This window comes from Nomascus leucogenys, chromosome 1a (assembly GCF_006542625.1).
Source record: "Nomascus leucogenys isolate Asia chromosome 1a, Asia_NLE_v1, whole genome shotgun sequence".
NCBI classification, from domain to species: Eukaryota; Metazoa; Chordata; class Mammalia; order Primates; family Hylobatidae; genus Nomascus; species Nomascus leucogenys.
The window spans coordinates 19,633,925-19,648,845 of record NC_044381.1 but is presented as its reverse complement, the minus strand read 5'-3'; the positions used below and the strand labels follow the sequence as shown (position 1 = coordinate 19,648,845).

The window sequence follows — 14,921 nt, the reverse complement described above, 5'->3', positions numbered from 1 at the left end:
GTGGTGAGGGCACAGAAGGAAAAAAGGGCCTTGGCTAGCTCCCTCCAGCCATTGTATAGCAGTGCTAATCCATTCATGAAGGTGGAGCCTGCACGATGCAATCATTTCCCAAAAGGCCTCACCTCCTAATACCACCATATTGGGGATTAAGTTTCAGCACATGAATTTTGGGGCACATTCAGACTATAGCAAATACTTTTATTCTATTAATTGAAGTGGTTTATTTGTTCTGTCACTCACCTGTGATAGAAGGGCCTCCCAAACTGTGCCTTGAATGCCCAACATCTGTATTCCCAGCATCTAACACAGGGAATGACACAACAAAGTGTGTCAAGTGAGGGACTCAATGGATGAATGGTTCTGAACCATTGTTTTTTTTTTTTTTTATTATACTTCAGGTTTTAGGGTACATGTGCACAATGTGCAGGTTTGTTACATATGTATCCATGTGCCATGTTGATTTCCTGCACCCATTAGCTCGTCATTTAGGATTAGGTATATCTCCTAATGCTGTCCCTCCCCCCTCCCCCCACCCCGCAACAGTCCCCGGAGTGTGATGTTCCCCCTCCTGTGTCCATGAGTTCTCATTGTTCAATTCCCACCTATGAGTGAGAACATGCAGTGTTTGGTTTTTTGTCTTTGTGATAGTTTACTGAGAATGATGGTTTCCAGTTTCATCCATGTCCCTACAAAGGACATGAACTCATCATTTTTTATGGCTGCATAGAATTCCATGGTGTATATGTGCCACATTTTCTTAATCCAGTCTATCGTTGTTGGACATTTGGGTTGGTTCCAACTCTTTGCTATTGTGAATAGTGCCGCAATAAACATACGTGTGCACGTGTCTTTATGGCAGCATAATTTGTAGTCCTTTGGGTATATACCTAGTAATGGAATGGCTGGGTCAAATGGTATTTCTAGTTCTAGATCCCTGAGGAGTCGCCACACTGACTTCCACAATGGTTGAACTAGTTTACAGTCCCACCAACAGTGTAAAAGTGTTCCTATTTCTCCACATCCTCTCCAGCACCTGTTGTTTCCTGATTTTTTAATGATGGCCATTCTAACTGGTGTGAGATGGTATCTCACTATGGTTTTGATTTGCATTTCTCTGATGGCCAGTGATGATGAGCATTTCTTCATGTGTTTTTTGGCTGCATAAATGTCTTCTTTTGAAAAGTGTCTGTTGATGTCCTTTGCCCACTTTTTGATGGGGTTGTTTGTTTTTTTCTTGTAAATTTGTTTGAGTTCATTGTAGATTCTGGATATTAGCCCTTTGTCAGATGAGTAGGTTGCAAAAATTTTCTCCCATTCCTGAACCATTGTTTACAAGGGCTCCAGGTGACAGAGTTTGGCATATCTACACAAATCCCCATCCAGGCTATTACCCTATGGGTCCTGGCCAGGAGCAGAAGTGAGGATTGAGAAGGCCCATGCCACTTACCATGTGGTTGGGTCAGTCCTTAATAACCCCATGCATTTGTGAGGGGTCACGCCCTTATCTCCTGGTGTATCACCCCTTGGGTGACTTGTTTGTGTCTTGTGAAAATTTGCTGCTTTCTTAAGTCTTTTCCATAACAACCTTCATGTTTTATGGCCATACATTGATTCTCTTCCTCCTCCACCACCCAAAGAGAAACCAAAGACCAAGGTTATTAAATACGTGTTCAGTGGGTGCCATCTAGATTTTGTCTATATGCTCTGCTTACATTTGTTCCACAGAAAAATATGAAATCTTTTTTTCCCCTTTTCACTCTATGGCCAGCACCTTTACTGGGGTCCAGAAAACCACCAATAAAATATGCTTTAGCAGCATTTGGTTGTAATTTGTGACATTTTCAAAACACTGTGCAATTGGAAAGATTGAGAGTATAATTACTTGATGCTCAGCTTTAGGTTTAGCTGTTTTTTTAAAGGCACATTATTGAATGGAATCCCTTTTAAAGAAGTTCTTGCCAATTACCCACATGACACTCTGGCCCTGCAGGGCTTTACTGGCGTGTGAATAGTTTGTCATGTGAAATTCTGAGGTTTTTCAGGGTCCTGTGGAGGTTTTTGGTAATAAATGCTGGGTGGAGGAAGTCGGGAGGCTTGGATAATAATGTGGTTTCAACTATATTGTTAGGTATCAGAAATCACATGAGGCAACTTTGAGCTTAGAAACCTGTTTTCTTAACACTTCATCCATCACAGAAGAGAGCCAGAAAAGCCCTGTCCTCCCCACCCCCAAGTACCTTGAGGCAGTGCGTAGGCATCTACAGGTAGATGCCTCCATTTTAGCAAGGCCTGGAGTCTGGGGGCCGGGGTGGGCAGGAAACATGTGGTTTATATTCAGCAAGATGGTTCCCTCCAAGGCCCCTAATGCTTTCAAGATGCTGATAGAGCCATTAATGGCTCTTGGAGAAAGATTAGATTTTCAATTAAAATGAAGCCAATTTTAGATAAATAGTTGGTAGTATTATCAACCCAAAATAAACTTAAGAGTGTGCTGGTGGATGAGGGGGTGGTATCAGGACTTCTGGAGAGGAGGAGAAAGGAGCTTGGCAAATCCTCTTCCCAAAAAGCAACGACAAAACTGGACAAAACAGTGAAAATCAACCATTTCTAGACTCTGGAAATCAACCACTGGTATGCAAAAAAACTGAGAAGCATTTATTAAAGAGAAACTGTGGCACCTTGGTTATTAACACTAGGAGTCTGTGATGTTTTATTCTGGGGCTGCTTCCATCACCCCATCCCCACCGCTGCTGTTTCATTTATGTAGTGGCTCTGCCTGAGCAGGCTAGGCTGTGGAAACAAGCAGCTCTGCTGTCAGTGGGGTCTGACTCGAATGGGAATAGAGTGCATACCCAGGAGTTTCAATAAAAACAATAGTGATCTTAATGGCAAGAAATCAGGGAAGACAACTTCTGAGTTAGTCTGAGGCTGCAGTGCTAGTTGTGGCAAGCAACAGACCAGCAAACCAGCTAGGAATTTAAGAAGGGAGATCCAGAGAATGAGACAGACACAGTGGGTCTTGATAAGCTCATATATATTCCTGGTGGTCGGGAAGGCTGTGTACATGGGCAAGACTGTGTGCAGGCTCCAGGGCAATCAGAGAGGAGCCCATCTATCAACTCATCATCCCTGGTTGAGTAGTCTGGAAGGCTGTGCACATGGGCAAGGCTGTGTGCAGGCTCAAGGGCAATCAGAGAGGAGCCCGTCTATCAACTCATCATCCCTAATCATCCCTAGTTAGGCCTAGTGCTTGTGTAGGGGAGGCATGAGAAAGCCCAGTAGGAAGTAAAAGCCAAATGAGACATATAAACTGCCTGATCTTTGTATGTGTTTTTCCTTACCCACACACAGCTCCATTGGCAAAGTGTGAATGAATGCCTTACTGGCTTAAAGTTCTTAAGTTTGACTTCTGACCAATCATTGGCTGACCACTAAACTATGCTGACAGAGTGATCCTTAAGAAGTCAGGCATGGTGGCTCAGTTTATAATCCTAGCACTTTGCAAGGCCCAGGTGCGCAGATCATGGGGTCAGGAGGTTTTGTATTTTTTTGTAAAAATACAAAAAAAGAAAAAAATAAATTATCTGGGTGTGGTGGTTGACGCCTGTAATCCCAGCCACTCGGGAGGCTGAGGCAGGAGAATCGCTTGAACCCAGGAAGGCGGAGGTTGCAGTGAGCTGAGATCATGCCACTGCACTCCAGTCTGGTCAACAAGAGCAAGACACCGTCTCAAAACAAACAAGCAAATTAAAAATAAAAACAAATTAAAAACAAAAATTAGAAAAAAATGAACAAAAATATCAGTGGCCATACACTGCAGGGAAGATAAGACTCTATGGAATTAGTACAGGTAAGCTAAAGACAAGTAAAACCAACTCCCAATGGGGATCAGAATCCAGAGTTGCTGCAGCATATTATCTAAAGTGTTGTGTTTTACACAAAAAAATTGTAAGATATGAAAAAGGGAAGTATGACCCATGCATGGTGGGGGGAAAAGCAGTCAACAGAAAGTATCTCTGCAGGAGCCCAGATGTTGGACCTAGCAGACAAATACTATATGGTCAAAGAATAACAGGAAAGCATATTTAAAGAAATAAAAGTATGATGACAGTTGTTCATCAAATAGAGAATATCAGTAACAGGAAATAATAAAGAACCAAATGAAAACTCTGGAGTTGGAAAGGCAATAACTAAAATAAAAAATTCATTAAAGGGGCTCAACAGCAGATTTGAGCTGGCATAAGAATCAGCAAAAATGTGGATAGTTTAATAGAGATTCCCAATCTGAAGAACAGAAAAAAATTAAAAGAAAGGTCCAAACTCAGACTCGTGGAATACCATAAAGTGTACTAACATAATCATGGCCCCAAAAGGAGAAGCAGGGGGCAGAAAAATGTTAGATTAATGGCTGAAAGTTGCCAAATTTTATGAAAAATGTTTATTAATACGTTCAAGAGGCACAATCCAAATAGAATAAGTACGAAGAGATCCACATCTATTCCTAACATAGTCAAATTGTTGAAAGCCAAAAACAAAGATTTGGAAGGAGGCAAAAGAGAAACAACTCATCATATGTAGAAAAATGACATTATTATTATTATTATTATTATTTATTTATTTTTTTTGAGACGGAGTCTCACTCTTTGACTTAGGCTGGAGTGCAGTGGCTGCAATCTCAGCTCACTGCAAGCTCTGCCTCCCGGGTTCACGCCTTTCTCCTGCCTCAGCCTCCCTAGTAGCTGGGACTACAGGCGCCTGCCACGACGCCCGGCTAATTTGTTGTAATTTTAGTAGAGACAGGGTTTCACCATGTTAGCCAGGATGGTCTTGATCTCCTGACCTCGTGATCAGCCCACCTTGGCCTCCCAAAGTGCTGGGATTACAGGCGTGAGCCACCGCGCCCGGCCCAAAAATGACATTATTAATGGCTAAGTTCTCTTCAGAAACAATGGAGGACTGAAGGCAGTTGGTTGCATATTCACAGTTTTGAAAGAAAAAAGTCTATCCTCCAAGAATTTCATATCTAGTGATATTATGATTCAATAATGAAGGCAAAATACATTCCTGGATAAAGATGGAGAGAAGTTACAGGTACCTAGCTTGCAAGAAATACTAAAGGAAATCCTTCAGGCTAAAAGGGAATGATACCAGATGGCAGCACAAATCTACCCAAAAAGTAGTAAAGCATACTGGTAAATGTAATTAGGTAAATATATACTTTTCTTTGTTTTCTTCTTAAATCATTAAAAAGATATTTTTTTCTTTTAATTCATTTAAAAGACAATTACAGAATCAATATTTATAAAACTATGGGATTTATTCTGGGAATTCGAAGTTGGTGTAACATCAGAAAATCAATTAATATACCACATTAATAAAGTAACAGAAAAAAGCCACTTGGTTGATAGAAAGCATTTGACAAAGTTCAACACTCATAAAAGCTCTCAACAAGCTTAGGACTAGAAAGAAACTTCCTCAGCCTGATAAAGGGCATTCACAAAACAATCTGTACTTATAAAACATCATACTTAATGTGAAAGACTAAATGGCTTCCCCCTAAGATTGAGAACAAGGCTAGGATGTCAGCTTTCACCACTTCCACTCAATATTGTATTGGAGGTTCTAGCTAGTGCAATAATGCAAGAAAAGCAAGCAGACAAGTAAATGTATCTAGGCTCAAAAGGAAAATGCGAAGCTGTCTTTATTCTCAGACAACATGATCCTGTATGCAGATAACACCAAGGAATCCACAAAAATTACCAGAACTAATACATGAGTTCAGCAAGATGTCAATACTGAACAATATATAAAAATCAATTGTTTCTGTATTCTAGCATGGACAATCAAAATGGAGTCAAGAAAACTGTTCTCTTTTTAATAGCCTCAAAATTAATAAAATCTTGGAATAAAATTTAAAAAAAACAAGTGTAAGTTTTGTATGGTGAAAGCTACCAACAATTGCTGGGAGAAATTAAAATCTGAACAGAATGATGGACATTCTGTGTTCATGGATTGGAAGAATCAGTGCTATTAAGGTAAAGTTGTCCCAAGTTGATCTGTAGATTGAATGCAATTCCTATCAAAATCCCAGCAGGCTCCTTTTCCTTTTTAGAACTTGGCAAAGTAATTTTAGGTTTTATATATGACATCCAAATAAACTGGAATAGCTGAAAGTATTTATGAAAAATAAGAACTAAGTTGTAAAACTTACACTTCCTGATTACAAAACTTTACTATAAAGCTACAGCAATTGAGACAGTTATACTGACACAAAGACAAGTATAATGACCAATGCAACTAAGTTGAGAGTACAGAAATAAGCCTTTATGTCTATTGTCATTGACTTCTCACAAAGATGCCTAGGCACTTCAGTGTGGGAGAGGATAGTCTTTTTGATGAATGGTGCTGGGACAGTTGGATATCCACAGGCAAAAAGACGAAGTTACCACATCCAAACTCAAAAGAGTCAGAAACCTAAATGTAATAGCTAAAACTATAAATGTTTCAAAATAAAACATGGGAGAAAAATCTATGATATCTTGAGACAGGCAAAGAATTTAGATATGGCATCAAAAGCATGATTTATTAAAGATACTATAAATGGGACTTTATCAAAATTCAAAACCTTTGGGCACTTAGAAAGACACCATTAAGAAATGAAAAGAGGTGTCAGGTGGGTGTTTTGTTAAAATAATAAGAAAAAAGAGAAGTGATAGACATGGAAAAAATATTTGTAAGTCGTATACGTGGTGTAAGATTTGTATTTAGAACATGCAAAGAATTCTGTAACTCAATAAGAAGACAATCTAATTTTAAAATGGGCAAAACATCTCAATATTTTACCAATGAAAGCACATGAAGAGCTAATAAGTGCATGCAGAGATACTCAACATCATTATTCATTAGAGAAATGTAAATGACACTGCAAGATAATATTAAATACCCATTGGAATGTCTATAATAATTTAAAAACACAGATGATAACAAGTGTTGACGAGGACGTGGAGAAATGAGAATGTTTATACGTTGCTGGTGGGATGTAAAATGGCACATCTACTTCTCCACTTTGAGAAAATTTGGCAGTATCTTTTTAAAAAAGCTAAAGATAGATTTTTCCATACAACCTAGCAATTTCACTTTAGTATCTACCCAAGAGAAATGAAAATATATGTTCACACACAGACTTCTTCACAAAGGTTCATAGCAGAATTTCTTTATAATAGCCAAAGAGTAGAAACAACTCAAAATGTCCATCAATTGGTGAATGGATAAACAAAATTTGGTATCATATAATGTAATATTATTCAACAATAAAAAGGTGTTAACTACTGATATAGGCTACATTACGGATGAACCTCAATTACACTATGTGAAAGAAAAGCCAGATGCAAAACGCTACATATTGGGTGATTATAAGAAATGTCCAGAAAATGCACAGTTATAGAGACCAAGAGTAAATTAATGGTTGCCTGGGGCTGGAGATGGGAGTAAAGACTGACTATAAATGAAGATAATTGGTATTTTTGGCATGATGCAAATACTCTATAACTTGATTTTGGTGATGGGTATACAACTCTATAAAAGTCACTAAATTGTGTACTTAAGATGGTACCTTTTATTATGCAAATTAGACTTCAATAAAACTGTTACAAATTGTGCCTGCGGACTCCACTAGTGTTGGTGTGTATACCCAAGGCTCCTGGGAAGCTGCTTTTTTTTCTAACCTTTTGTAAAGCAGTAAGCAAGAGAATTCCCTATAGATTCAGAGGGCTCACTAGGGCTACTTTAAACCTGGTAATTTATGGGCCCAGTGGGGCAACCTAGGTCTTGGATGTTAGTCAAGTATTTTGAAAGAATGCCAGCAGTGCCAAGGCAGTTGAATCACATGGTTTGTCATCCCATTTTTCTCACCTAGACTTTCAGTCTTGGTGTGCTGGCCCTGAGGGTCTGTGTGGCAAAGTCAGTTTCAAAGGCTTACAGTGCTGCCTGAAGACAGTATCTGGTCCTCAAGATGCATGGAGGCCATCTCTACTGCAGATTTCCGTGGGGTCCAGGCCTCCCTTTATGTTGGCCATTCCACCCCACAGCAGAGGTTCCTCTTGAGATGGACATCTAGACTGGCCAGTTCTTTTCATTCTTCAAACATTTTGAAGTTCTTTTCCTCCTGAAAATCTTCCCTCTGATTATTTTTTTCTTTAACCTTTACTCCATCTGGAAATAAAATGCCCCTAAGTGTGATATGAGGTATCAGAAGAACATGGCTTTGGAGTCAACAATACGGTCTAAATTCCAACTCAACTCACTAGCCATGTGACTTTTGGGCAAGTTTCTTAGCTCCTCTGAGCTTTGTTTTTAGAAATCTGTAGAATGGAGAGAATCATACCCATCACAGAGGGTTATTGTGAAGATGAAACAACATCATGTATGGAAAGACTTGAGCACAATTGACCGACATGTAGTTGGTATTCCTTAATTGTTAGAACAAGAGAGTAGAGTGGGTCAGATCATGGGCTCTGGGTCTGAATTTGCATTTGTGCTTTTCCACTTCTAGCCAAGTGAGCTGGGACAAATTCCCTCATTTTCTGTGTATCTGTTTCTGCATCTGTAAAACTGGCATTAATAGTACCCACCTTATTAGGACAGTCTGAAGATTAAGTGAGTTAATATATAAAGCACTTAGAACACTGCCTGTTATGTAATAAGTTTTATACAAGTGGCAGCCACTGTTCTCTCACCAGCCAATACAATGCCCTATTCCCTTGGAGCAGCATATTTGATTTATGTGGATTAGATGTGAGGATTACAGGGACACAGTGGGCTGTCACCCCACAGATGACCAGGTAGGCCTGGTTCATCTGGCTGGTGGCCCACCAGTGGTGGGTTGTGAATTGCCTATCTCACTACATCACATGCATCTTCTCACTCCTTCCATGCCGATTCAGAGAAAGTACCTTCTCCACAGAAAGGAAGTGTTGTCAGAGTAAGCTAGTGGTTGAACTTTTCTGCAGGAATGGATTTCCTGGAGCCTCCCATGACCATGGACCCTCTAAGATCCCTGCATGCTGTATTGTGGGGTGTGATGAGAACTCCTGTAAGTTTGTCTCTTGTGCCTGCAAGTACCATAAAGTTGATACATCAAGTGTTTGACTGAAGTGGTAGCAGGGATGTGATCTGTTCTTTCTTTGTCTCAAAGAACACTTCATCGGAGACTGGCTTAAGACCTTGGGGCTCTGTAGAATATATGCAAGTTGGTTGACTTGATTTATTATTAATTACCTCTCCTGCTTTAATTTCAGCTGATTATTTGCCTTGGAACCAACGAAGGCGAGAGCCACTTCGTCTGGAACACAAATACCAGCCGGCATCAGTCAGGTTTGATAACAGAACCACACACCAGGACGATTACCCCATAAAAGGCCTTGTGAAGACCATAAGCTGTAAACCTCTGGCCATGCCAAAGCTCTGTAACATCCCCTTGGAGGATGTGACTAACTACAAGATGAGCTATGTGGCTCACCCCGTGGAGAAGCGCTTTGTGCATGAAGCAGAGAAGTTCAGGCCCTGTGAAATCCCCTTTGAAAGCCTTACCACTCAAAAACAATCCTACCAGGGCCTGATGGGGGAGCCTGCCAAGAGCTTGAAACCTCTAGCCAGGCCTCCTGGGCTAGACATGCCTTTCTCTAACACCACTGAGTTTCGAGATAAGTACCAAGCTTGGCCAACGCCCCGGATGTTCTCCAAAGCTCCCATCACCTACGTCCCTCCTGAAGACAGGATGGATCTTCTGACAACAGTGCAGGCCCATTATACATGCCCTAAGGGTGCCCCAGCTCAGTCCTGCCGACCTGCACTTCAGATTAAGAAGTGCGGTCGCTTTGAAGGCTCTTCCACCACCAAGGATGACTACAAGCAGTGGTCCAGCGTGCGCATGGAGCCAGTCAAGCCCGTTCCCCAGCTGGACTTGCCCACTGAGGCCCTGGACTGCCTGACCACCACTCGGGCCCACTATGTGCCCCACCCACCTGTCAATACCAAAAGCTGTAAGCCTCATTGGTCTGGCCCTCGAGGAAATGTCCCTGTGGAAGGCCAGACCACCTACGCCATCAGCTTTACTCCCAAGGAAATGGGCAGGTGCCTAGCTTCATATCCTGAGCCTCCTGGCTACACCTTTGAGGAAGTGGATGCTTTGGGTCACAGGATATACAAACCAGTTTCCCAGGCAGGCTCTCAGCAGAGCAGCCATCTTTCTGTAGATGATTCAGACAACCCCAACCAGAGGGAGTTGGAAGTGTCAGCCTGATTTTGAAAAATTGTAATTTAGAAATTACACAGTACTTTTAAAAGCAGACAACTGAGAATTATTTGTTGGACAAAAAAGAATTCCCTAAAATGACAAAAAAATAAAAAAATAAAAAAAAATAAAAAAACCTTCACCACTTCCAGAGCACTTGAATAAAATGAGAATCACTTGACTCAGGGAAAATGACATTTAATCACTGGCTAATTAACTCCCCTTAACTTCTCCTTTACTGCATCCCCACCCCTTTTCAGGTCCTTTACTTTGTGCTTATGGAATCAAAGTTGGTCTCTGAGGTTTTCTCTGATCCAGATGTATTTTATTAATTTAATCATTGTATGAACTGACATAATGATTAACCCTTGCCAAGTATGAAGCGCCGAAGAATATATTTTGGGGGGAATGAATCTGTAGCTCTGTATGTTACACCCATGGTCTGGCTATGCAGAGAGTAGTCTCTATTGCTTGGGACCTTTGGGAGATTTTGTACTAGCATCCCCATTGTGTATCAGTATTGGTGGAGGTGCCTTGGGCCTGGTCTGGTGTCTTGTTTTGGGTTCTCTGTGTGCAGAACTGCTTCACAAAGCATCCTTCTACCTCTTCCCTGCATGACATACCAGCAAGAATAGTGCTGTTTGATGGGGTGGGGATCTCTTTAGTCACAGGTGATGGAGGGAAAGAAAGAAGGAGGCAGTGATGCATGAACCTACCAGACCTCTCCCCAACCCCAAGCCAGTACAGGCTATGATTCCAGGGAAAGGAGGGAGAAAAAGCACCCTTGGCAACCAGGCAGTTGACACCTGGTCCTTGAGCTGTGAGCAAAAGCTGTGGGCTCTTCTAAATGGTCAGAGCCTGGAAGAAATTGCCCCAGGCTGGCCTGGTTTCTGGAGAACCTGGATGTGCTTGTCCTAAAATGACAGCTGTGACCAGACCTGTGACAAAGTTTAACATAGTGGTGAGCCAGATTCTGCCCTGAAGTTTCTCTGTTGAGCCTAAGGTTTTTACCACCTTTGTTTCTAAGGCCAAGTAATTTAAAGTTATTTTATTTATATTTTTTTAATTGAGCAAAATTGAGGAGGGACTTTGTTAAAGAGGGTCCGATACAGCCAATTAACTTGCAGATTTGTTTTAATTGGGCAGAATTGAGGAAAGACTTTGTGCCAGTTAGATGAGCTCATGGGTCTGGGTAAGCCTCATAGAGGGATGCTGACTTAAGTCTGGGACACTTGCCTTTCTTGAGTTCACAGAATCCTAAAATATACTCCATGGTCTCAGGGAACTTGGGAGTAGCATGGAGAAGGTGAGGGGAGTTCAGCTCATGTCTAGAGCCTTGGGCTTGGGCTCAGGGCCTGGTGGAGGGGCCAGGGGCCTGTTCCTTTCTATCTAGGGCTCTGTCTTTCCATGGCTCTCACCCACCTGACCCAGGCCTCACAGGTCCCACAACTTGCATCCTCACCATAAGCTTTGTTTTCATTGTTGGGTTGGGATCTATGTTATTTAATACTCTCATTGGTTTGTACGGGGTCTGAGTGCCTGCCCTTAGGGGTAGAAAGACTCAGAGTGGTTAAGCACCTTTCCCAAGGCCATACAGCACAGAGCAGCAGAGCCAAGGTCAGAATCCAGGTCTTCTGACCCGTGGCTCTTCCACAACACCGGGCGCCTCCCATCTTCTGTGTCTCAGATCTCCTGGCTCCACAAACCACATCAGACCACATTCTGTCTGAGCCTACTGGAGTTCATTAAGCTAAAGGATTACACTAAGAAGGGTAGGTTTTATTATTACTACTTTTTTTTTTTTAACAAATCAAAAAATATTGGCACTTGATTTGAAAAGCCAAACAGTGCTAAAATGCTTATAAAAATACAGCAATCTCTTATGTCCCAGCTGCTTAGCCTTCCCCCATTGATATTTCCCCAGAGAGAACAGTTTTAAATTATCTATTTTGCTAATACTTCTATTCACATTCCTAAATAATATGCATATACTGCTATGTGCTGATTCATTGACTTTAGACATGCTTTGTTTTGGCAGATGAGGAATTTTGGTTCTCATACACCATCCCTTTCTCTCCTCTCAGTATAATTATATGACAGTGTTTGGTAAAATAAAGGCTAATAAGCTTTCCTAATGTTATCAATTGCCAGGAAGGGAAGAAGCTGAAGGATGGGATTGACCTGGCTGACTGAGGAGCGCAGACCCTGTTGGAGTGAAGAATTTTGTCTGGCCGGGCGCGGTGGCTCACGCTTGTAATCCCAGCACTTTGGGAGGCCGAGGCGGGCGGATCACGAGGTCAGGAGATCGAGACCACGGTGAAACCCTGTCTCTACTAAAAATACAAACAATTAGCCGGGCGTGGTGGCGGGCGCCTGTAGTCCCAGCTACTTGGAGAGGCTGAGGCAGGAGAATGGCGTGAACCCGGGAGGCGGAGCTTGCAGTGAGCCGAGATCGCGCCACCGCACTCCAGCCTGGGTGACAGAGCGAGACTCCGTCTCAAAAAAAAAAAAAAAAAAAAAAAAGAATTTTGTCTGAGCTTTGCCTTTGTAATAAGGTCATCTTCATGGTAACCCCATGGCTGGAGAGGCCAGCCTAGGGCATCCGTGCCTTGCCTGTTCCTCTTGGTCTTAAGAAACCAACTCTCTTTGGGAGGCCAAGGCGGGCGGATCATGAGGTCAGGAGATCGAGACCATCCTGACTAACACAGTGAAATGCCATCTCTACTAAAAATACAAAAAATTAGCCGGGTGTGGTGGCGGGCACCTGTAGTCCCAGCTACTGGGGAGGCTGAGGCAGGAGAATGGCGTGAACCCGGGAGGTGGAGCTTGCAGTGAGCCAAGATCGCGCCACTGCACTCTGGCCTGGGCGGCAGGGTGAGACTCCGTCTCAAAAAAAAAAAAAAAAAAAAAAAAGAAACCAAATTGAAATTTTCTTAATATTATGAAAGTGATTAATACAAGTAAACACTTAGAAAATACAGAAAAAGTACAAAGTGCCTATCTGCGGCCTCGTGAAACATGGTAGTGAAGAGCATGCATGGTTTTTGGAGTCCAGACCTGGCTTTGCACCTTGGCCCTTGCCACCACAAGCTATGAGAGCTTGGTCAAATTCTTCAACATGTGAAAATGTGGATAATAGCGATCCTGGCCTCATGGTTTTGCTGTTTGGATTGAATGATAGTGTATATGTCAGTCGCTTAGCCCTGACTCACAGTTAACTCTCATTAAATGTAGATGAGGATGAGGAAGACAATTGCTGATTTGGGACTGGCTGAATCTACTTATGATTTCATCAATCAGTGTTTACAAGCGTGCAGGTAAGGATAACTGCTCGTTTTTTATTTTACATATTTTACAAAATAAAATATATGTGTTTTTTCCTCATACAGGTAAATTACTCTTTAGTTGTTTTGTATCAGGGTTGCTAACTATGTTTCTTGGAAATCTGGTTTGAGAAAGCAACTGGGCCATGAGGAGGAAAGCGGAGCTGAGCAGATGGGGCACTGGTTTCCTCCTCAGTTCTAATCCATGCACCTCTTTAGCAGGTCTGTGTGCTGGGCTTCCATATTGAGTTTGCCGGTAAAAGGCTCTGTGATGAAAGGACACGCACACACATGTGCATACACTGCCCTATACCTGGTTTGATCTGATTCAACAAATCTGACAATGGGAAACCTTCAAACATGTTGTCTTCTCTCAAACATGTGTGCACATGCTTATATTGCATATCTTCCACTTATGAGAATGAATTGGGAGCTTAATCAACTACCCTAGCCCAGGGTTCCCAAAACTTTAGGTGTGCCATTAAATAAAAATTACTAGAGGTCAAAGATACTAATATAATAGAACAGAAGGGAAAAAAGTGTTATGGCTATTCAGGAAGCCTGTTTCAATGCAGGATGGAGTAGGTTCTTGGGGATGAGGTTCTGGGGCAGAAAATGAGAGTTGAACTTTTACAGCTGAAAGATGGTGAATTCTAGTCTATCAGAGGAAAGGACATTGTCTAGTGAGGTTGATTGGCTGGGAAGAGTGGGCTTTGTATGGAGCCCTGGGCTTGCTGGAAGTGGTCTGCTGGTTTAGGTTATGGTGCCCAGGGGCATTGCTGGGCATATGGTCCTCTTAAGATGGTGGTATCTGACTACCTCAGGCTGTGGGCAGGTCTGCCATCCTGTCAGCAGGCTAGGTGACCAGGGTAGGCCTTGTCCTTTGGTTCACGTTACACTGGGGCCACCTGTATGGGTGGAGATTCTGGTACTTTGCCTTCATTTTGGGGGGATCAGGAATTCACTTTCCAACCCCCTACCCCATTAAGGTCTGAATATAGCACCAAATCAGCTTAAAGGACTCTTCATTCTACTGCTGGCTGCATTTTCTCAGGAATCAATGTCTTTAAAGATGAGCCTCCTTTTTTGGCCTGGCTTCCAGCTCTTGTGCCGGACAGTGGTTGGAGGACGGGGAAGGATAGGTCCCTCGTTAGTGATGCCCCTGTTTATAGCACCACTTGCTCCCCTGCCCTCTGTGGTACCTGTCATTTCAAATGCTGAGCCCCACCAGCTTCTGTCTGCAGACCCCACTCCCTGCAGCTCCAGCTCCCTGGCAGTGTCTTCATTCCAGGCTGTGGCTTCCTCTT

At 42.3% G+C, this 14,921-nt stretch overlaps 1 protein-coding gene across 2 annotated transcripts in view; it reads left to right on the top strand.

Annotated features, from left to right (window-relative positions):
• Nucleotides 1–10,710, top strand: part of SAXO1 (stabilizer of axonemal microtubules 1) — a 119,170-nt gene extending 108,460 nt beyond the window's left edge. The window contains exon 3 of one of the 2 annotated variants that reach the window (XM_012500737.2): nucleotides 9,297–10,710. In XM_012500737.2, coding sequence (XP_012356191.1) covers nucleotides 9,297–9,300 — 4 coding nt within the window. In that variant the 3' untranslated portion in view covers nucleotides 9,301–10,710. The remainder of the gene's footprint in view (nucleotides 1–9,296) is intronic. The other variant, XM_030818376.1, reaches the window with a different exon arrangement.
• Nucleotides 10,711–14,921: the final 4,211 nt, after the last annotated feature.